Genomic DNA, 23,485 nt, shown 5'->3' with positions numbered 1-23,485 from the left:
ATGAAATGAACCAGCTTACACTTATTGTAAATTCGTACCAAAGATATTATAGGGAGAAGCTCTAAAGATACTCACAGTTTGTTATACTGTGAAAGTTATGAAAATAGCAAATTCTGCAACAACTGTGTAGCTAAAAAAATAATGGATTATTTTAAAAAAATTTATCTGGAAAATAATTTATGATACAAATATATATTCTTCGTCTCTATGTAAAATACTGTATTTAAAGCAACAAATTAAACTAAAAAAATATTTTCTGAAATTAAAAATGAGCATTTTGTATTTTTTTTCTCCCAAAAGAAAGAACAATCCTCTATAGGCATTCTATTGCTAGCATTAGAAGTAATAACATTTTATTTTCAGAATGCTACATTTGGCTATTTGATTTTAATCAACAAACTGAATCGTGCCTAATTGTTAGTATAAATATAAAAAAAAAAATTATTTAACATAACAAATTTTCAAAGTAAATTTAATTCTCTTTGAAAGTTTAAATTGAAACTGCAACTGATATAGTATTCAAGCATTCTTGTTGGATTTATAAATTATTAGCAATATATTGGAAGAGACAAATAATATGTTATCAAAATCATTAAGAAGCCAAATATTGTTCTAGTATTCTATCCAGATACAAAATATTTAAACAACAAATTTAATAAAAAATATTTAGAAACTTTTTCATTAATGAATAAAAAATAGATTTTTTTACAATTTTAATGTTTTAGATTTAAATTTATAATTATTAATATTATAGAATTTTAAACTCAATTTCTAATATACAAATATGAAAGAAATCAAATGAAATAAAAGTCTGTAAAAACTTACCAATATCTCTTCAAAATTATCATCTTCAGCAGTCAAGTAAGCAAACATGGCACGTAGATAAGGATCCACCAAATTTGACTTTAAAGAGCTGCTGACTTCTCTCCATAAGGCTGTCTTTTCTTGTGTATAGCCTGCAAGTCCCATAGCTACAGCATTTAGATCAACAGATCCTGCACAGAAACAATCATTGTTTCTTAAAACTTGGAATATTCAAATAACATTGTGATTAAATCGGAATTCATTTTCATCTATATTTCAGGGTTGAAACTTTTTCATCAAATGCTGATGCTATATCAAAAGTCACATTACTCTACATACAAGCTGATAGAAATATTATAATTTTATTATTTCAATTCATGAACTAGAACTTATATGAGAAAAATTCTATTTATTCTATAGATAATTTTATTCTTATCGTTTCAACAGATTATGATGGAATCAGATTATTACCAATGAGAAAAGAATGCATTCCACAAAGATAATTTTAAAAGAGTACATTGCGATTTCATCTAACTGTATTAAAAATTTTTAAGTAGCATTTATTGTGTGAAAAAAAAGATAACAAACAACAGTTTGTTCATAAATAGATGCAAAAAAAAAATAAAAAAATCTGAATCCTTAATTTCCTTCTTGTGGTGCTTTCCAGTCTAGTGCTAAGAACATGTACATCCCACATCATTATGCCTCTGTATAATAAACCGAAATAGAGATAATTTTTAATAAATTTTCCTTTAGATATGACAGAATTGACTTATATGCTATTGTTTGCTAACGTAGTCAAAATTAAATTGCCTCTAACTTGATTGAAAATGTCAAGCTGATTTCTGATAATTTTAATATCTTCTCTAATACAAAAGTCTTCTACAACTATTTTTTTTTATTATTATTTAAAGACACTTTAAAATTGTTTAATTGAAGTTCCTCAGTAATTTTTCAGAAATACTTGTCAGACTGATTTTAAATCTAAAAATTTATAAATTAAAATCTAAAAATACATGCAAATAATTAAAGTAAAGAAGGCTCCTTATTTGCACTGAAATTAAGAAGACTGTAATTGTAAATAATGTAAGATTATAATGTAATATAAAATGGAACTTAAAACTAAAATTTTTAAAAAATTATTAAGACTAAAATTTTAAAATTTATTAATTTGAACTCAAGATAAAAATTATGCCTCATATATTTTGAAAAAGTGTTCAAATTTCAGTCACTTATTACTACAATTCAAGCTTAGCTACTATTTTACAGAGTGTAAATTTTCTTAATGAATGATATATAAATCACTGAAAAATTTGCAGGAAATAAAAGTACAGTAAAAATATCAAAGAATAGGGATATATTTCAGGGAAGGAAACTGTACCTCTATAGTTCCTAGATGAAGCTCCTTTACTAAGGATTCTTATGGCTTTTCTCATTTCTAGATTAAAAACTGCTATTGTGGCTGCTCTTGAAAATTGTCCATCAATTTCTAATCTGAGAAAAATATCACAAATCATTATAATAATATAAAAAAGTACCTTGTTTTTAGAAGCCTTTTTCAAATAAATATAACAGTAAAGATCTAGGTTAATAATTTATAAACGAACAAAATATTAAAATTACTAAACTTTTACTTTATTGAGTAAAATCTTATGCCAAATATAACTTTTATCTATTAACTTCAAACAAGAAAATATTTACATTCATTAGCTTTACAGAATTTCAAATTGCAATTGAGATTATATGACTGGGATACAATTGTATGCAAATCATAAACATTAGCATTTGAAATTAGTTTATTAGTTAAATTAATTTAATAAATTTTAAACAAGGAAATAAAATAATATGATAATAAATACCAAGAAAAAATTAAACAGATAATATAAGGCAATATAAATAAATTTTTGTGAATGGAACTTTTAAACAAATTTTGACTATATTTTGTAAGCTGGTTTCAAATATGAAAAGTTTTTTTCTCCCCCCCCCCATGAGCTCCATCTTTTGAGATTCAATATGGCTATATAAAAACTTTTAAGAACAAATGCACAATGAAAGCAAATATAAAGGGAAAGAATATAGATATCTGTTCTTAAACAGGAAGTTAAATGATAAGAAATTATAGATAATTTACTGACGGCTGAATGAATGTGATTAAGGATCTTTATTTGGCCTTGTATTGAATTGCCAAATTTGGTGACTAAAAGAAGGATTTCAAAATATTCAAGAATCATGACGATATCAAGGTTCCATCGATTAAAAAAAAATTGTTCACACAAAAAATAATTTAAGCATTTCTACTCTTTTTCAACCCTTTATTTTTTTTATTTATTTATTTTTTTTTTTTTTTGCAAAAATACTATGTTTAGCACTAAACATTTCATACTGTAAATATCATTTCTTTTCTTTGCATAAAAAAAATATCTATATTTGGAAAGATTGTTTAGAATAAAATAAAAAGACATGCAATGAAAACAAAGTCAATACATCTAAAATTAGATTTACATTTTTTTCAGTTTCATTTTGTATTATATAGTTCCAAAATAGTTTATGTAAAATGTGATAGTCGAAAAAAAATATTAAAAAAAAAGGATGTATTTTTGAATTTGTATACAATATCAAACAAAATAAAGCAAAAACTTCATTAATATTTATTTGAAAGAAATTTAATTACCTATCAAGAAATTTGGAGAATGAATTTGATTCTAAATCAGCACCCCATCCACATAATTGTAAAGCTCGTTCTCTGTAAGAAAAGCAAACAATTTTATTTACATGATATACATTATAAAAATTGTAATTTATATAGTTCAGAAAAACTGTATTTAGGGTTCAAACATTACTAGAAAGAACAATTTTTGATATAATAAGACACAGATTTATGAGAATTTAGATTTAACATAAAAAATGATAAAGTAGAATGTGTAGAAGTCATCCACTAATACTAACACAATAAAATTAAATCATTAATAGATGAAAAGTACCCAATAGCTATTGCGATAAAAATAACTAATTCCCCAAAGTTATCATATATTAATTTCTTGATATGTCCCCTGAAAAAGTAATAAAGGTATGATATATCTTGGAATAAAGCAGGACTGTACTGTACATTACACCCTACTGACTGTTAGTCAAATGTGATATCAAAATATTTACAGATGTTATTACTGAAATGTGAAGGGATTGTTTTGAACTGAAAGTACAGTGAAGAGTCCATTGATACATAAAATTACCATTGAAAAATTACAATAGCATATGAACTATAAAAATCAAATAGTTTTCATTAGTTGGGCAAAAAGATAACAGGCCAGATATGATGATGTGGCCGATTGTTTACAACAAAATGGTTATATTTTGCATAGCCTTATATCACATGGGAATATAACAATGGCTATGGGGGACAAGGTAAATTAAAAATTCCATTTTAGTAAAAAAAAAAAAAAAAAAAAAAAAAAAAAAACTCATTGGTGAACAATAAAAAAGGGAATCTGTAATACATTTTCTTTCTTCAGAGATGCATATTTTATAATAGCAACAGGATGCAGTTTGAAATTGTCTGGTTACTTCTTACTTTTCCAAGATGGTACTGAATCTTAATTCTGAAATATTCATATAAATCAGAATAACAATTTAAAAGAAAAAACAAACAAACATACCTTTCTTCACTAATATATTTAATTATTTTGCAATCTACAGTGTTGAGGCCAGCCCAAAAAACTCGTTGGGGTTCACTCTGACTGGAAGTTACAGAACCATTTTCACCACAAATGACAGAATGAACACCTTCATATTTAGGATGGTGGCGATGATGAGAACGTTTTTTGGTGTCTGCTTCGACACCTTTGACTAGTGACTTAGTTAAGAAAAATTATTTCACAATCATTAATACAAACAAGTTTACTGGATTCCATATAAAAACTAATGGGAGTGGTCTTTTCAAAATTTTCTTGCAAACCGAAAATGTTAACTCCTTCCCTTGCATAAACTTGTGGATCTTCAGCAAGGCCATGAACACTAAGAATGTGCAGATTTTTATTTTCATACATGAGAGTTATGTGCTTAATGGCATAATAAAGGAAAGACATTTGTGTAATCACTGCATGACAATGGCAAACAATAGTTAGATCATATTATAGATCGATCTTTGACATGAATTTAGCAAATTTCCTGAATCTTGTCTGTGAAATTCAATGATTTTTTTATGATTAATGTCCAACATGTAATTAATACACAATTACCAGAACATCAAATATATAGTTCAGACATCTCTTTTTCTGACCAATTGAAAACAAAATTTGACACAGAACTATAATTGTAGTAACAAAACCACATACCAAATTTCATCTATCTATGTTATTACAATTTTTAATTATCGCATGTTTATTTAAATACATGCTAAAATACAGATGGCTAAATCCCTCAACACATTGGGTTCAAAATTTGATAGAAATCCAAAAATTTGGTCTTAAAATTTAGTTCACAGACGGACAAAATTCCAGAAACATGTTTTTTGGACTCAGGAATGTCTGAATTGTGGCGATTTGTTGAAATCTTCAATTTGAATTTTTGACAATTGCAATATTTTCTCTTTGTATATGAGAATGTAACTAGTGAGTTATTTTTGTTTCTTTTTTTTTTAATTTAACAAAATATTTAATTAGATAGTGAGTACATTATTAATAATCAAATCTACTGCATAATACTATAAACATTTCGTCAAAAAATTCTTAGTGATTATTAATAAAATTACATTTTGTAAAACAGAAACTGAGCATTTTAAAAGAAAATAAATGTTGAAGAAAGTATGTATGTAATAAAGTAATGAATTAAACATTGTACAAAATACTTATAACACTGTAAAATTAAAAATTATATATTATTAGATATAATAAATAAAGAATTTTTTTTATAAAATTAATTATAATTATGTCATAACGAAGCATTTCAATATTAATCATGACACTAACCATCTCAGCTGCTTGCAGTAATTATAATTGTATTTTTAATTTTTTACCCATGAAAGAATTTTTGAAGACTTTGATAGAAAGAAATTGTATAAAATAATCATTCTAATAAATAAAAAACTGATTTATAATTTTGTAATAATATAACAATAACAATTATAATTTATATAATATATATATATATATATATATATATATATATATATATATATATATATATATATATATATATATATATATATATATATATAATTTAATAAATATATTTGTTAATTATAATTTATAATAAATAATAAAAAAGATTATTAAAATTCTTTTAGTATGTAGAAAGATGGAATTTTTTAAAACTTTAATTATTTTCTAACTGTTGTTTATTTAGTTTTTAATTTATTAGTCAGTATTAGTAATATTAAGATATCTAGAAATAGTTTTTTCCCTCAAGAATTCATTATTAGTTGTGCAATTAGTTTGCGATAAAAATTTGAACTAATTATAATGAACATGTTCTTATGTAGTCACATCATTAATATACAAATCATCTACAAAATGACTAAAATAACAAAATTCTAGAAAACTAGCTATAATTATTAATAAATGATTTCTTTACTTAAAAATAAAAACATTTAATTTAAATTAAAAAGAATTTAAAAGAAATTCTAAAAAGAATTAACACAATTAGCAATATGAATTAAATGCTGATTTGTGAAATCTCATTGATGTAGTGCTTGAAAAAAATTAAGATGGCCTGTGCAAAACTGGCACAAAATATAGAGTTTTGAATAAACTGTATTCGAAGTAAGAAATGATATTTAAACTTAAATAGTTCAGTATTTATTCAACAAATATATGGTTATTGCTTATATTAACTGTATAAGTATTTATGCAATATACTCTAACTAATCAGGGTACAAGTTTGATACAAAAATATAATATATTCACAGATTTTCACATCTCAATTCGATGTACTGCTGCAAATTTTCTTGATTCAAGAACAAGTTACAAAATCAGGTAGTTTCATTAAGAATAGCAGCAAGAAAAGGAATTGTAGGAATTGGAAAAGGGTTTGATCGCTACTCTTGTAAAAAGTAATTCTCTTTGCAATTCTAAGTGTCACAGTAGTTTGTCTTGTCGAAATAAGTAATTTGTAATAAATGTACTGTATTAAATAATATCCAAGTAAAGTATTTTTTCTTCAATGATAATTTTTTTTCCTTAAACACTGTATTAGTAAGTACAGCTTAATACAATAATTTTGGATTAAACTATATTGTCTAACAAATCAGTTGAAATACGAATAAAACAGGTTCTCCATAGTGCTGGCAGTAAGAATGTGTTTTCCTCAGTTAATTCTGGTTGTGACTGATTTCGGGTTTTTACTGTAACATATACACTGCAGTTCTAATATTTCGTAAATCAATCAATTTGAATTTTTAATATATTTATTTACTTGGCAACTAGGCCAATATATTTTTTAATCAACTGGTCTGTGGCTGCATCTTAACCCAGAAATTGCCTAGTTAGAAATTTGCCTCTGTTTGCAATTACTTTGGAATGCAGATACTGCACTCAAGATTTTTTCTCATGACCTTTAAATGAGAAATATTGTGCCCATGACCAAAAGCAAGGACAGGTCTTTGATTTCATTCAGGAGATAATTTGACAAGATTTGTTGATATAGAATGTCTATTTAAAGAATGTCTTGTGACGATGACATTCCTGAATGAACTCAAAGACCTGTCCTTGCTTTTAAAAGAAATAGAAAATTGAAATTTTTTTGCAAAAATTAACAAAATGAATTTCTTTTAATAAAATTTCAATTTTCTATTTCTTTATATAAGATATTAGTGAATAATTAGTTATTTAGTTATTCATTAATAAATAATGAATAGTGCAAAATTGATACAAAATGCAGCACATTGTTCAATAAACAATTCAGTAACATATTGTATTTTTGTTAATATTAGCTTGCAAGTTGAACACAAAAAGTGAGGTATATCTTAACTCTTGGATGCTAGTGAATTGATCATACAAAATGGTTAAACACTCCTAAAAATGCTACAAAATATTACATAAAAATTGTACTTTCTTAATTAACAAATCTATACAATAGCCCTCAAAGCAATGATTAAATATAAGAATTTAATCCAGAAAAAATATAAATTACTTTTAGAAATATTAATATTTATTAAAAGGATATAATCTAACCACATCCAAACACCATTTAAGTTCGGATCATCAGCTAATTCAGCATTCATCCAGATTTTTGGCATCTATAAAATGAAAATAATATAATTATAAAAAAATTTAATTGCTTCTAAATTTTACAAGATTAGGTATGTTTATTTATTGCATTTTCAGTCAATGTCTTCTGTAATAAGTACAGATAATGTCTTGTGAAAACTGCTTATTACTTTTATTATTTAATCAAAACATATTTTATAATAAGAAAAATGAAACTTTTCCTTCCTTTTGTAATCATAATTATATACTTAAAAACTATTTTACTGCATACTTGACAAGTATAAACTAATAGCTTTGCAATTTATTAAAATATTTTAAATAATTATAATCCTCCTCATTTGATTTTTGAACTCCACCACTGACAGAATTCTGTAAAGAATATTGGCAATTTGACAACTAAAGTAAATACCCTTTAAAAAGTACATTTTAAATAAAACCAGTTTATTTTTAATTCATTCAAAAATCATCCAGCCACTTCAAAAAAAATACCTTTAATCCATATCCTTGGCAAGCTCTTTTTCTCATTTTCACAGAAATGTCATTCAAACAAGAATAAAATTCATCTCTGCTATCAACACATTGCAAAATCTTTCTACCATAAGTCCACACGATTTCAGATGTAGGAGACCAGTTCTGAAATACAATAAAAGATAAGATCAAAATTTGTAAAAACAGTACAGATATTCAAATCATGATTTAATTTACTTTAACTCAAAAATAAATAAATTTAGAGAAAGAAGAAACTATAATGGGAGCCAACATTTGTTCAAATATAAAAATGGAATAATAAAACAAACACATTTGGACATTAAAAAAAATAAATAAATAAATAAACTTATCCCCTTTTCAGTTAAAAATAATGAAGTAATACATACCAGGGTGATTCTATCAAATATGGTGTAGTCTAGCAACTGATTATTTTGTGAAATAGTAAGCATTCTGTTTTCATTGGAAGGATGCCAGGCAAATGACATAATTGAATGAGAAGTAAAAGCTAATAGATAGAGAAAGCAAATATTCTAACAATTTTGTCTCAAGATCACATTGCAAACAAAAATAATCATACCAAAATTTATAATGTAAAATTTTAAAGTACTTATATAAGTGTACAATTCATAACCATAATTCATTTGATTCAACAAATTACTCTTAACTGTATTAATATTAAGAAGTTAATTAAAATTATTCCTTAAAGGACTGACTATGATAATTTAAAACAGTTATTAACCTCTTGTTTATAGCAATGTACTGTACCAAATATAAAATTTGTTCATACAATTAGGTACAATTAATAACCTTTACAAAATAAAAGTATCATAAATTAAACAAGTATTCATTACTTTGAATATGCCTTAATCAAATGCAAGATAGAATAAAAATTTATTATTAAATTCAACAGTAAGAAAATCTTTTGGATTTAGATTATGACCAAAAAAATAAATCAGCTTTCGAAATAAATACTATTAATTTTAATAATATATTTATACCAGCCAAGAATTTTTAATGAATTTTTTTCAATATAACTGCTATAAAAATTTGTATATTTTAAAATTAAATGTATTAAAAACACTCAAATATTACTATGAATTTGTTAAGAAACTATGAATGTCTATATAAAATAATATCTACTGATATTTAATAATAGCAGTTTTAAAGTACATTTTTTTGGGACGAGGAGGCTCTTCTCAAAATTTTACTAAAAATGAAGTTTTATCCAGACTGTACCCTATTTTATCCTTTCTTATTAAAGTTTAAAAACTTAGATCATATAAAAGATGGGCATAAACTTAAAAATGCATCAAATGAAGTTAAAAACCATATTTTAAGTTATTCAAGTTAATATATGTACTGATGAAAAACAACAAAAACAAATTTTTATACAATCTCTTGCTCTTATAATCATATTTAGCAAAATATTTTTTTAGCACATTAACATTAAAAAAAAAAAAGATTCTTTCTTCTATGACCAAAACAAATTGAGCAATAAAGTCTCAAATTTCATTAATCCTCAGCACTAATCAATGCCGGTCTCATGAAAGAACAGCTACTGAAATTTCTAAGACCACTAAAAACGATTTTTAAAGTATCTTAACTAAAGTTTAAATGTACAAGATTTTTTTTCTTTTGCTAAATTTGCAAGTCAGGCAAGAATATTTTAGTTAAATCAATTAATAGGACTTTAGGAGTGTATAAGAAAATATGTAGATCACATAATTTTTTCAGTAAAATCTTTACTGACTCAAAATAAAATTCTTTATTCTGCTTAAAGCATATTTTCTTTTGCTGGAATTCCATTAAGTAAATCTTTAATGATTTAGAAATTAGCTATTGGGACACAATTAGAACATATATTCTGCATAAAATTAAATGGACATTGTATTTAAAAAATAAAAATAGAAGGACTGCTGTTTTTTTTTTTTTTTTTTTTTTTTTCAAGCTGTGATGAACCATAAAAAATACAAGAGTAGAAAGCAAAATGAATTAATTATCAAACATTACATGTATACATTATATATTCTTCGATATTATTGCAATGAAGATTCATGTATCTATCATAATAGTAAATTAGATTTCCGGTCCTTTCTTTAAAGATTATTGCCCCCAATAATATGAGATGCACTTAAATCTCACATCACTGGAACTGCTTTGAAAGCCCCTGATTAGCCAGGAAGTTCTTTGATTTTTCTTTTAAGGAAAGAACTATTGTCAGGAATGTCTAAACATTCACTCTCCTAAGTCACAATTTTGATCAAGTTGGTCAGCCAACTCATTGCATTCTCTATTGTTTCAACTTAAATGACTTAGTGAACAAAATTTTCTATTGTAAAAAGTATTCTGGTCTCTCTTTATCAAGAATGCAACTTAGAGCCAAATGATTTTCATTCTTTCTATGAATTAAATAAATTAAAAAGTTCTCAAAGCTTCCAGGCTAATGAGGACTTTAAAGGAACATTAAGGTTACCTCATATCACTAGTGACAATGTTCTTCAAAGAAGATATCAGAAATCAGGTCCATTGATATAACAAATCCTGAATCTTCCTTATAATTTAGTAGAAAAATAACCATGTTTGTATAAAACCTATTGTAATACATTCATTTTGTTTTCTATTCTTGTCTTCTTTTATGGTTCTTCAGAGCTTGGAGGGGGGGGGGAGTCCTAACAATTAAATCCAAATTGTATATACACTGAAGCAAATGCAAAATGTAACATAAGAATGAAATAAAATACGAAGTAAACAGAAATTTCCTCTTCTCTTAGAAAAATTTCAAAAAATGTTATAAAATATGTTGCAAAATAAACTCACGTTGCAGATTTCTTTCAACAACAGCAGGTTCTACTTCATCTCCAGCTGGAGACTGTATATCATATAAGTTAATGGTTGAGGCATCTTTACATAATACAGCTAGTAGACCAGATCTGGCAAAAGGAAGATAATAAAATAACAGTTGAATAAAATGTGTATATTTATGAAAACTTCATATCAACTCTAAATGTATTAAAAAACACCAAAGAATCAGGATGAAAATATTAATTTAGTTGAATAAACTTTTAAACCAATTTTTAATTTCAGTAATTTGGCTGATTTTTCAGACATGAATGATGTATTATTTTGATTATTCAAACCTATACGTACAATAATAAAAATATCCATTGTTAATGACTCAAGCATAAAACAAAGATGGACTGACTCATCAGGTTGCAAATTCAGACATATCTCTTTGGAGAAAAAAGGTTACCTTTAGGTTTGTATCTTCATTGCCCAGGTAAAAGTCATTAAGTTCAAAACTGTAGTCTTAAAATATGGCCATTTTGAGACTACAGTACAGACTATACAGTATTTACAGACTAATTATAAACTTTTGACTTGTTATAAAATGAATGAGTTACTGAAATATTAATACTTTTGTTATTCAACAACAGAATTTCAAAACAAGTAAAACCAGTTAGTAACAAATTAAATGGAGATGATGATGAGGTACACATATATAAAACATTTTGAAACTGGTGACTTACTTAAATGATGGTAATATACAAGATTTATGTTAAAAACATATTACTTAATTATAAACAATGAGATATTTTATTATTCAAGAATATGGGAAATTGTAAATATCTCCTAGTAGCATATTACACTAATTGTAGTTAATGATATCTTGCCTTACTAGAAGGGTCCATTTGTGATGAGAGGAATAACCCAATTTGCTTGCATAAGATACTTGTAATGGAATAATTTTCAACACTCTCAGCTTCTGTAATAGTATTATTCTTGCTCAAAATTCAAGTTCACTATATAACAAAAGATGAGATGGAGTAATTCTTCATGGCTATTCAAGAATAAAGATTTGAGCTTTCTTTAAATAATTGAATATTCATTTTGAACAGAACAACTGTCATCAAAAATCAATTTTGAAAGAACTTATGCTAGATCATTATTTTTGGTAATAGTCAAAAGTTTTACTTGTTGTATCAGTAGTTCATTTTTCATAGCATTTTAGATCTTTTTTTTCTCCCCTCCCCCTTTTTGCACATTTTGTATTGGTTTTGCTTGGTAATTCCAACAACCAACTAACAGTTGTGATTGTTATAAATCTAACATAAGAATGAGATCTGCATTAAAACATAATGCCTCATGAAAAATGGTTTTTAAGATTATTCCATATACACTTCTTGATGTATACTTTTAACAGATGAATCTACTATTTAATTTTTTTTTTATGATAGACCTAAATAAATTAATTTAGATGGATTCAACACTAATTTTCAACAATAACTAAACAAGTAAAAAACATAATTGATGAACAATTGGCAGTCTTTAAAATATATGAATCGAATAACAAATATAGTTTATATATAAGAAACATCATATAACAAATATAATAAAATATACATACCGTGTAGGTGACCAACATAATTTTGTAACAGGTTTTGGCTCATTGATTGTAACAACCTAAATTACTCGTCAAGGAAAACTACTTTTCCTATATACATCAAATGAGGATGCAAGTAGTCATATGATTAAATTTAATATGGAATATATTCTCATTATTCATTCTAATATTTTTTTTTCTGTATCTACATTTGATTATTTAAATTATATCATAATACCGAACAAAAACTTTTTGTTGAAGTAATGAACTTTTGAAATCTTAGAAACAAGCAGATATTTTCTAAGATTGATTTATGGCTTACATGATACATGTTAGCCATTTTTTTTTCATTTATTGCAAAATATAAGAGACTCAATCACATTAAATCATATATTGTTTAGTTCGGATTAGACAGATCAAGACTTGCATCATTCAATTCAATGAGGTGGACCTAACTATGTCAAAATTTAATGGAACAAGAGCAACAACAAAACAAAATATGATACAATAAAACTGTATTTAATATTAATAGTATAAAAATACAAATAATTACATAGTACAAAAAGTTTCAAAAGGATACAGGTTTTTCAAAATTTCGGACATCCCATAAAACAAAGCAGTTCTATAAAATTTTATTAAAAAACATAGCAGTTAAATCACCTTTTCAAAAGATTTTATCTCATATAAAAAGTGCTAATAATATTTCATCAAATTAAAATGAAGGTATGAAACACAATAAATGAAGAAAAAAATATTAGAAGTATATAAAGTTCTAAACATTTAAAAAAAAACTAAAACAAACATTTAAACTAAAGTAAAGTGTAATAACTAAAACTGGGGGGGGGGGGACAATTTACCATATAACAACTCTTAAAGCTAATTAATGTCTTTTTTTTAAAAAAAAATTTACTTTGTTTTTCAAGCAATTTTTTTCTTGTTAATAATCATTTACATATCTGCTTTATTAGCATACATTTAATTGTAAGTACAAAAAAATAGTTTAAAAAAATGTATGTAAAAAACACATAAGTGGGCTTTATATTTGTAAAAATTTACCAGGCCTCGAATATAATAATTAATTCATTAACTAAACTGCGCTATGATGAGCTTGGAAGAGGACGTAAATCAAAATCACCTCTTATATACTATTAGATAAGCACACACAACGCTTATCACAATTCTTATGTTAAACTTTCAAATTACAAATATGCAAGTAGTCTATCAGACAATCTGATTATCATATTAAACTATAATTTTCTAATAATTTTTTAAATGTGGTGCAAGCTGTGAGATCATAACATTTTCCCCAATATATTTATTTCCTGATGTGAAACAAATAATAGATATTTTTGAAAATAGAACTTAAATTGTATTGGGTGCTATGTAACTCAATTTCAGCAAACAAAGAATATCATGATTTCTATGAAAAGAAAAATAAGTAATAAATATTTGTTTTAAAATATTATTTGGTATTTCATTAAGAATTATTAAATCTTCATTATCATATTTAAATAATATTCACAACATGAAATTACAACTGATATTAAATAATGTAAATAAATGAAGTACACTCTAATTTATTTTAAATTACAAAATGTTTTAGTTTGCAAACTTCTACCAAAATCTAAAATTAATAAAAACATAAACAAAATTTTATTCAAATATTAAATAAGTTAAAATGATTGGATAATTGTTTTTTTAAAAATATGTTAATATTTGAGGTTATCAATAATGTATATACATAAATGTACACTTACATCAACAGATGAAGCCAGCCTATGTTCCACATCTGGATCCACACATAAATTATAAACTGCTTTAGACGTAGTACTTTCTTGATGCTTAGATCCATCTAAAAAATATACAAAAAGGATTGGTATGAAATTAAATTATCAAGAGACGTGAAGTGAGATATTTACATGCAGATAAATTAATACTATGCACTGAAAAATTAAAACTTGTAACTAATTTGTTATGGAAAAAACAGTTTTCCTACATCATAATTATATAAGTTTTTACTAAGCAGATGCTCATAAGATATATATAAAAAAATAAGAGTAATCTGACCTATAAATATCAAGCTGGATTATTTATGAATTACCAACATAGTACAAGAACGTACAGTAAAGAAAGCTGAAACAATGAAATTTATCTATTTTCTCAAAACTGCTAATGCTCTTAAATGAAAATTTCAATTATTGAATTATATTTTCAAATAAAAATTTCAAAATATTGGTTTCATTATCAGCAAATTACCTTGAAGTGTGTGTTAATTAGTTATAGAAATGCATACATATTTATGGTTGCATAATTAAATGAAAATAAAATACATTCTTTTTTAAGATTTATTGAAAGCTTCAGAACAAAGCATCATTGCTTTTTTTTTTATTTCACATAAAATAAAACAGATTTAACATACCTCTAGTATCATACAACCGAAGATATTTTAAACTCATACCACATACAAATAACTTTGGATTATTGCGAAACCAATGAACAGACTGTGTGGACTCGGATGGGCCTAAAAGAAATTAAATGAAGCTTGTGAAGATAGGCATTTTGTAAGTAAGTAAGGCATTTTTTTGTAAATAAAGCATTTTTTGAAAAACAGTTTCAATTTTTTTAATATGTTAATAATAACATTATATTACCAAACTCTAAGACTGGCTTTGACACACTTGTTGAGTCTAAAGAAAACATGGAACGTCGATCAAAACTAGTTACAGCATCAATGGCACTTGGCAGATAAGATGATCGGGTGACATCCCAAACTAGAATGCAATTATCCCCTCGATGCTTATCCAATCCCGAAATGAGCTAATAAAATAGTAAGAATAAAACTTAAGTGTTAAATATAGAATATTGATTAGAAATAAGTAACACTTCATTGTATTTTACAATTCTAGATAAGTATAAAATATTTTTTTAAATTCAAGTATGACATATTCAATTAATTTGAATGCAGTATGACATGTATATTCAATTAACAAAATCTTAAATATTAGATACTTTGAGAGTAACATACAAATACATTAATTTAATATTTGTAATAAATTAATTTGAATTTAATATTCGTATTAAAGAAATTGAAATAAATTAAAATATATAACATATTTTAGAAAAATAGAAACTGTGAAATAAAGAATTCAAAATAATCTGATTGCTAATAAAAAAGTGAAAAACTGAATAAAAGATTGCTCAGCAGAGCACATTAAAAATGACTTGAAGTGAACTTAAAAAAAATTACATGAAAATGTGAAACCAGATAGGAAAAATAAAATAAGCAATAAAATAAAATAATAACATTTAAAAGATTAAGAATTTGTTTGTGATATTTATTTCTGAAATAAATAATCTAAATTGGAACAAGGAGATAATTCTAACTGGGCCAAGTTCTAGTTAGCATATAAATAAAATGTAAAATATCTTCATAAAGGTCAAATAATTTCTTACCACATTTGCTTCAAATGGATTCCAAGAAACACAGTTGCAAGATCTACTTTGCTTTGGTACTAAAGAAAAGAAATTTTAGATAAAATAAACTAACCTCAATAAAGAACAAATCTTTCAACGCTATTCAAAGATTATTGATATCTCAAAGCATATGATTAAAAGAATATTAGGTATTTTTATGGCTGAACATTACAAAAGATCTTTTAAAACACAATAAAAGATTTCTTATTATGTGGAAGAATACAACAGAAGATTGGAAGAAATGGACATTACATTAAATTTCTAAATGTACATTGTCAAAATGTACACTGAAATTTATGGAATCATAATTGAAAAATACCATATCTGACACAAAATATTATGAGTTCATAAAAACATCTTAATTTGACTAGCAGCTATAAATATTATTAGATTTAAAATAATGCTTCATTTTGAATTTTATTTTTCCTTCATTATCTGAAAATTATTCCTTTTCTATTCAGCTCTGGATAGAGTAATCTGAAAACTATGCTAAATCTGGTACTATATGCTAAATAATCTGCTCTATACAATGGCAAAACATATGCATTCTGTATCCCCTTAATTATTAAATGAAATTACAAAATCCACAGCTGTCTCGCTACAAAACTGTATTTTTAGTTTTAACATATTTAAAATTATAAATAACTAACAACATTTTTTATTCAAAACTAAAACAAAATGAGTATGATAAAATTTCAGGCTTCCTGGATCAATGACACTCCTAGGGTGCAGTTCAATTTCCTCACTCGATTTTACAGCTATCTGTTAATTATACTGCATATTGTTTTGATTATTAAATATAAGAAAAACATTTATGACTGATGAAATTTGTATGCCTCTGGCATATTCTAAAAGTTATTCAATGGAATAATTTGGGTTTATTTATATTTTACAGTGTTAGGAGACAATATTTAGATAAGCTAAATATTGATTGCCAAAATTCCAAAAGATAAAATTACTAGAAATAATGTGCTTAAGAATATTAAAAAATTGCACTCCAATACATATTAAAATATTATAATGCACAACGTAAGCTATATAGAAATAGTGCATTATAATATATTTCTAATTTTTTGCAAATTTTTAAAACATAAAAAAAAGATTTCTTAAAAATCTTTTAATAAATCAATAAAGTTAGAAGATTAATATTTTTAGTATCATGCACTAAAAGAATTACACTTACTAAATTCTCTCCCAACTATTTCAGCATCTCTTGAACTAATAGGATCCAAACTAAACAAAAAATAGAAGAAAATATTATGGATAAGTTTTACTTAGAATTCAAAATTATAATAATAATTAAATGTGCCAAAACATCACATGAACTATATTTGTACTTTAAAAACAGGCAATGGAAATCAGAAGTCTAATAAAAAAATAATCAAAATGAAGAAATTTCAATATGAATCAAAGCAATGCATGTTAAAATAATAAAAACATTAAATAATCATGCAAAAAAAAAAAAAAAAAAAATCTGGAAATTTTTTTATCTACATAAAAGAAAAATATATTAGGAAATTTAAAAATAGACTCAAAGATAACTGTCAACTCAGTTTTACGTAGAATCCATAATTTTTCAACCATGTATCAAAATTTCACTTTTAGAATAAATGAACAAAAAATATTTAACTGTCAATTCATTTTTATATCTTTGATAAAATTCTATTTATCTCCATTATGAAATAAGTCTAATACATAACCCTTAATTTTAAACTTTTATATAAAAATATCTTTAAACTTGATGCTCCTTTTGAAAAAATTATTATTATTATTATTATTATTATTTTACAATACGGTAAACATCATAATTTTAAAATAAGCATCTAAGATGTATCATATTTTGTATTAAGCGGAAAGTACAATTAACATAAAAGTGCATTTAATCCATATGAAATGCTTGACTTTCTAGTTGGAATAAAGGATTTAACTGGGAATTTAAAATATTCAGTTTTTTCAAGAATATAATATAAAAGTAAGTAAAAAATGATGCATAATTCAATGTAACAGTAAGCACTACAGGAATGAAATTCAGTAGATAGAAGCATCGTTCCTTTACCATCTAGTCTATAAGAAATTTTCATTTCCTTTCTTGCAGGCAAGTCACTATGAATGATAAGTGACGCATTATTATAGTAATGAGCACTGATCAAGTTTTTTGTCCATCTTCAATCAGTATTCTAGGTCAAAAAATGGTGGCCTTAAGATGAGGTTTCTGTGACAGGGCCTGAGGGCCCTACGTTTCAGACTCAATTTTACTAAAAGATACATTGTGCATGCAGATTTTGTGCACATTAAATCTGATGTCTTCCCACAGGTGTAGTGTGTAAGTTTGGAGAGGGATAGCTCAGGTATAGTCACTTGTCATCTGCCGGCGTCCTGGCATAGGGGTAGCGCATCTTCCCTGTGATCTGGGCGTCCTGGCATAGGGGTAGCGCATCTTCCCTGTGATCTGGGCGTCCTGGGTTCGATTCCCGGTTTAGGCCTGGTTGTTCTTCCGTGGTTCTATCTGTGCGATGTGTAAATGTGCCCTCCTTTAAAAAGGGGTTGTGCAAGCGAATGAGTGATGCGTGAGTAGCAAAGTCGTACTCTTGGCCCTAGTTGGCACTACTAAAATAACAAGAGATACTCCCCCACCGGCTTAACAGTGGGCTTGTCCATAATAGGCAAGTACCAAAAGAAACAACAACACTTGTCATCTGACTGAGGCTCAAAATTAAAACCCCACTAACAAAATTAAAACCAACACCAAATACCCTATTGTAGCTTTCAAATGAGAAGTTTACATAAAAAAAGCTAAGTTTTGCCAAGTTACACAATAAATAGACCGTCACATCCTTTTGCCATTATGAAGGAAAGGGGATTTTCACAGACTTTTCCAAATGTGCAGTGACCATTATTCAACAGTAATACAGTTTATCCATAAATAAGTCAAAATATATCTTATAAGCCAAATTACTAAAAATACATGTAAAGAATATCAAGTAACAACACAGACTTGTCAGTATAGGAGATTATCAACTAAAATATTGCAGAATATGACAAACCCATACAGTTCAGATCACTCAACATCAAAATATCAGCTTGGACAATTGAAAGGCCATCTGTTTGGGAAATAGTTTCAAGATAATAAAAAGATCACATGTTTGTATGTGAAAAAGAGATATTATGGGTATGGTCTGTATGTGGAAATAGGATATAAAGTGATTTCATTCATTAAAATAATAGTCACAATTCAATGAAGGCCAATGATATTACAAAATTTCAATTCTCTAAAATTTATAAATATTGATCTACAATGGACTGTAAATTACTCTTTTTATTTACTTTATATAAATGGAATATCTTTGAAATGATTTTAAAATGGAAAGTGCATTTAAAGAAGAAAAAAAGAACTGTATATAAATTTACTGAAAAATAACATTTTTTAATAATAGAAAAAAAGAATTATAACATTAAAGTATTTTACCTTTCTAACACAACTCGTCCATTGGCCATTCCTACAGCTAATAAAAGAGGGTGTTCTTGTTTTGGATACCAAGAAAAACACTAAAAGAAAAAGAGCAAAACTCACATCGATTTTTGAGTAAGATAAAGATTTCTGTATGATAATAAATTCTAATTTCACATTTTATAGATAAATATGGCAAAAAAACTTACTTTTAGATACTGATGATCTGAACTACAAGATATCAAATTTGCACAAGAAGAATCTGATATTGCAAATGCTATAATGACAATAAATATAATATTAAGGGCCTTTCTCCAAGACAGCAATGAAAATTTTTATGTACTATTTATACTTAACTAATACACAAGTATTCTTTAGAGGAAATCAGAATCGATTAATGATGATGATGATATCTTCAAGACATGACAAAAGTTAATCAATAGGATATTACTAAGGTTAAAGCAGTAGTTCATTCAAAAGTAATTATACAATATATAAATTAATATAAAAATAATCTTTTCCTTTTGATTATGTTTTATCATCTTATAATGCAGCTAATGGTAATTTTTTTTTAATTCCCCACTTGTTTTTGCAATATTTTTAAAAGGGCACGAGACACCAAGTTTTCTTTCCAACATAAGATACAAGTAAGAGAAAGTACAAAAAAGTTGGACTAAGACATTTTGTTAATTCATAATGTTACATAGACATAATGCTTTATTCATAAATTGAGAACCTATAAATAATACTTTATTCATAAGTACAGAGCCTGTAAATAATGCTTGATTCATAAGTAGAGAATTTGTAATAATGATATATATGAGAGAGAGAAAGAATTTGTAAATAATGCTTTATTCATAGGTGCAGTATATGCAACAAACTATCCATAAAATAACCAACATTTCATCTTTATTTTTTAAGTATTAGTCTATCATGCTTTCCACAGATAAATGATAAATTTTCGTTTATTATACAATTTTATTATTTGGTTTGCATTAAATAAAGACTGATTTAATCAGCAAGTTTAAATTTTAGAGACGAATGTAAACGTCAAAAGTCATTGTAGTACAATTATATAAGCGTACAAAATAAATACTGTAAAGTAGTTAGTTATAAAAATAATGATCATTATCTCTCAAAACTGAACAAAGTCGGCAAAAAGTTTATTTTCTCAATAAAAAGATGTTATAATGAAAATTGAATAGTTATGAGTAACATTTTCTCAATTATTAAAGCATATTATAAAACTAGAAAGCATGAGGTTGATTGATAGGTCACATAATGAAAATATAAAGATTTTCAAACGAATAAATAAATATTCACAAATTTTAATTACCACATATATGTAAAAAATTTTTAGAATTGTTTCTAAACATAAGCTATGGGATTGCTTATAAATGAATCTGCTAATCTTGCAAAAATGTATATATATTTCTGGTACACAGACACAAGAGTTAAATTGTTAACTCTCATCAATTGCAGTTTTTTCTATTTCTATAGTTTATATCTTTAAAAAAATTAATTTTAAATAAAGCCATTCTTTTTATCAAAAATGACTTCTTTGTTTTTTAAATTGTTTATTATTGCTGGTTTCTTGTAGTGGATGCAGGACATATGAAGAAAGACTGAATGGCCAATACAATTAAAATTTTCAACAAACAACTGCAGTTTGAAATTTGCTGTAAAAGATTTTTTATTCCAGCTCATTTAAAATAAAACCAGCACAAGACAGCAAAAGAGCAGGGGGGGGGGGGATGTACTAGCTTCATTTATAGTTACCAGTATTAAAATTATCATTGTTTGCATTTGACGATTTCTTTTATAGTGATTTGACTAGAAGATATTTTATCTGCTTGGCAACGTTTTCCCCCTTATGTCAACATATTTGAAAATCACAGAATTAAAAAAAAATTCTCTTATACTTATGTAAATTTTTTTTAATAAAAAAAAATCAACACATTTTTGATTTTATTAAGTAATATACAAAATATTCTTTTTAATGCAGAAAAAAAATGTTCTGAATAAAAGAATTTAATACATAAGATTATATCACAACTTTAATTATAAAAACATTACAAATTAAGATATTTGTAAACTTTTATTCTGTCATTAAAAATATTCATTAAGAAGTAAAAACAATCAGTTCCACCTGGTGGTTTAATAATCCCATCCTTTATATCTTCTACTTCATACAGCTGAATATCTGTTCCAACAGTAATAAATCTAAAAGGAAAGCGAAATTAGGCAATAATATAAAAAGTGAAATTATTATTAGAAATTATTAAGAAAAGTTAAATCATACAGTATAAAACAATATTAAAAATCTAGGCATATAATATTTTAAATCTCCTCGCTATACTCACTCCCAATAGATTTTCGTTAATACTGGAAATTAACAACTTCCAAAATCGATAGATTAAAGCTGCTACTAAATTTACAATTAAAGCTTTTACTTCTTACTTTATATGAAATATGAATTACTAACAAAAATAATTCTTAAAAAGTTTCCTAAATGTAAATTTAATTTATCTAAAATTTCATATTAAAGTGTAAGAATATTTAAAAATTATTTTAAGGTTTTACTTACATATTTAAATAATAAGACCAAAAGTTTAAAATTAAAGCATCATAACTAAGTTATCAAGCTGTTTGATCAATTCAAATATTTAAGATTAGAATAATAACTTTGGTAATCCACAATAGTAAAATATATAATTTGTTTTTCAATTTAAATTACCCAAGAAAGTCTATTATATATTGGATCTAAATTAAGTATGAATGAACATATAACACAGAAAAAATATTTAAATACTTAAACATTGGTAAGTTATTATGCTACAGAAAAGAATTTAATTTAAAACATATGACAGCAACATTTACCTGTTGCATTCAGTTGGAGACCACGCTATGTCAACTTTCATGGCACACATTTCACACAACAATTCACTTTTAAACTGCAAAGAAAAATAGGGAAATTATTCTCTAAAATGAAGTATATGCATATAAAAAAACATTAAAAAAAAAGAAAAAAGTATTTTTTTTTGAAGCAATAAATCAATATAAATTGATCTCAATTTTTTTTTTTAATCTATGGGAAGATTACTGGGAAAGATCAATTGAGGAATAATCTAATTTTTAACATATCAGGGGGGAAAAACAGCAATTGAAAATAGTACAGTGCAGTTTCAATTTTATATATGACATTTGTCATAAATAAAAAAAAATTTCAATAAAGTTATACTTTTAAATAAATATCATTAAAAAAAGTGTGCATTTAAAAAGGTCTATAAATAATAAATTATACTTACAATTTCTAAAAAATATCCTCCCTTTGGCTAAACTAAATAAATTATGAATTACTTAAGATTTTCAACATAGTTTTAGTTATCTGTGAAAGAGAATCACACAGTCACGCATGTTGTTACATTATCAACAACATCAATAATTCCAGTTTACTTTGATAACTGCCAGACGGGAGTTTTGTTATGGATATTTCAGTTACAGTCACATAGAAGAGATAATTCTCTAGAAAGATATTTGAAAAATGATTTTAATATATATCTTCAGTTAGTATTCTTTTGAAAAAATGCAATTACAAATGAAATTTAAAAATCACTACATAAAACTTGATTCATTTTTACTATTACAGTTTCACATACAATATTCAATTAAAAAGATTGAAAACAA

General features: G+C 25.4%; 1 protein-coding gene across 1 annotated transcript in view; it reads right to left on the bottom strand.

Moving 5' to 3' along the window:
- LOC129963894 (GATOR complex protein MIOS-like) overlaps nucleotides 1-23,277 on the bottom strand; it is a 39,421-nt gene extending 16,144 nt beyond the window's left edge. The window contains exons 1-20 of the mRNA XM_056078483.1: nucleotides 23,107-23,277; nucleotides 22,679-22,752; nucleotides 21,948-22,021; nucleotides 20,008-20,075; nucleotides 19,817-19,896; nucleotides 17,534-17,583; nucleotides 16,330-16,388; nucleotides 15,528-15,693; nucleotides 15,296-15,397; nucleotides 14,634-14,728; nucleotides 13,457-13,498; nucleotides 12,901-12,956; nucleotides 11,313-11,425; nucleotides 8,882-9,000; nucleotides 8,496-8,639; nucleotides 7,963-8,035; nucleotides 4,458-4,650; nucleotides 3,476-3,547; nucleotides 2,186-2,298; nucleotides 826-995 (exon numbers count right to left, since the gene is read on the bottom strand). Coding sequence (XP_055934458.1) covers nucleotides 826-995; nucleotides 2,186-2,298; nucleotides 3,476-3,547; nucleotides 4,458-4,650; nucleotides 7,963-8,035; nucleotides 8,496-8,639; nucleotides 8,882-9,000; nucleotides 11,313-11,425; nucleotides 12,901-12,956; nucleotides 13,457-13,498; nucleotides 14,634-14,728; nucleotides 15,296-15,397; nucleotides 15,528-15,693; nucleotides 16,330-16,388; nucleotides 17,534-17,583; nucleotides 19,817-19,896; nucleotides 20,008-20,075; nucleotides 21,948-22,021; nucleotides 22,679-22,728 — 1,839 coding nt within the window. The 5' untranslated portion in view covers nucleotides 22,729-22,752; nucleotides 23,107-23,277. The remainder of the gene's footprint in view (nucleotides 1-825; nucleotides 996-2,185; nucleotides 2,299-3,475; nucleotides 3,548-4,457; nucleotides 4,651-7,962; nucleotides 8,036-8,495; nucleotides 8,640-8,881; nucleotides 9,001-11,312; nucleotides 11,426-12,900; nucleotides 12,957-13,456; nucleotides 13,499-14,633; nucleotides 14,729-15,295; nucleotides 15,398-15,527; nucleotides 15,694-16,329; nucleotides 16,389-17,533; nucleotides 17,584-19,816; nucleotides 19,897-20,007; nucleotides 20,076-21,947; nucleotides 22,022-22,678; nucleotides 22,753-23,106) is intronic.
- Between the last annotated feature and the right edge of the window lie 208 nt (nucleotides 23,278-23,485).

This window comes from Argiope bruennichi, chromosome 3 (genome assembly GCF_947563725.1).
Source record: "Argiope bruennichi chromosome 3, qqArgBrue1.1, whole genome shotgun sequence".
NCBI classification, from domain to species: domain Eukaryota; kingdom Metazoa; phylum Arthropoda; class Arachnida; order Araneae; family Araneidae; genus Argiope; species Argiope bruennichi.
This window is presented reverse-complemented; position numbering and strand designations above follow the sequence as displayed.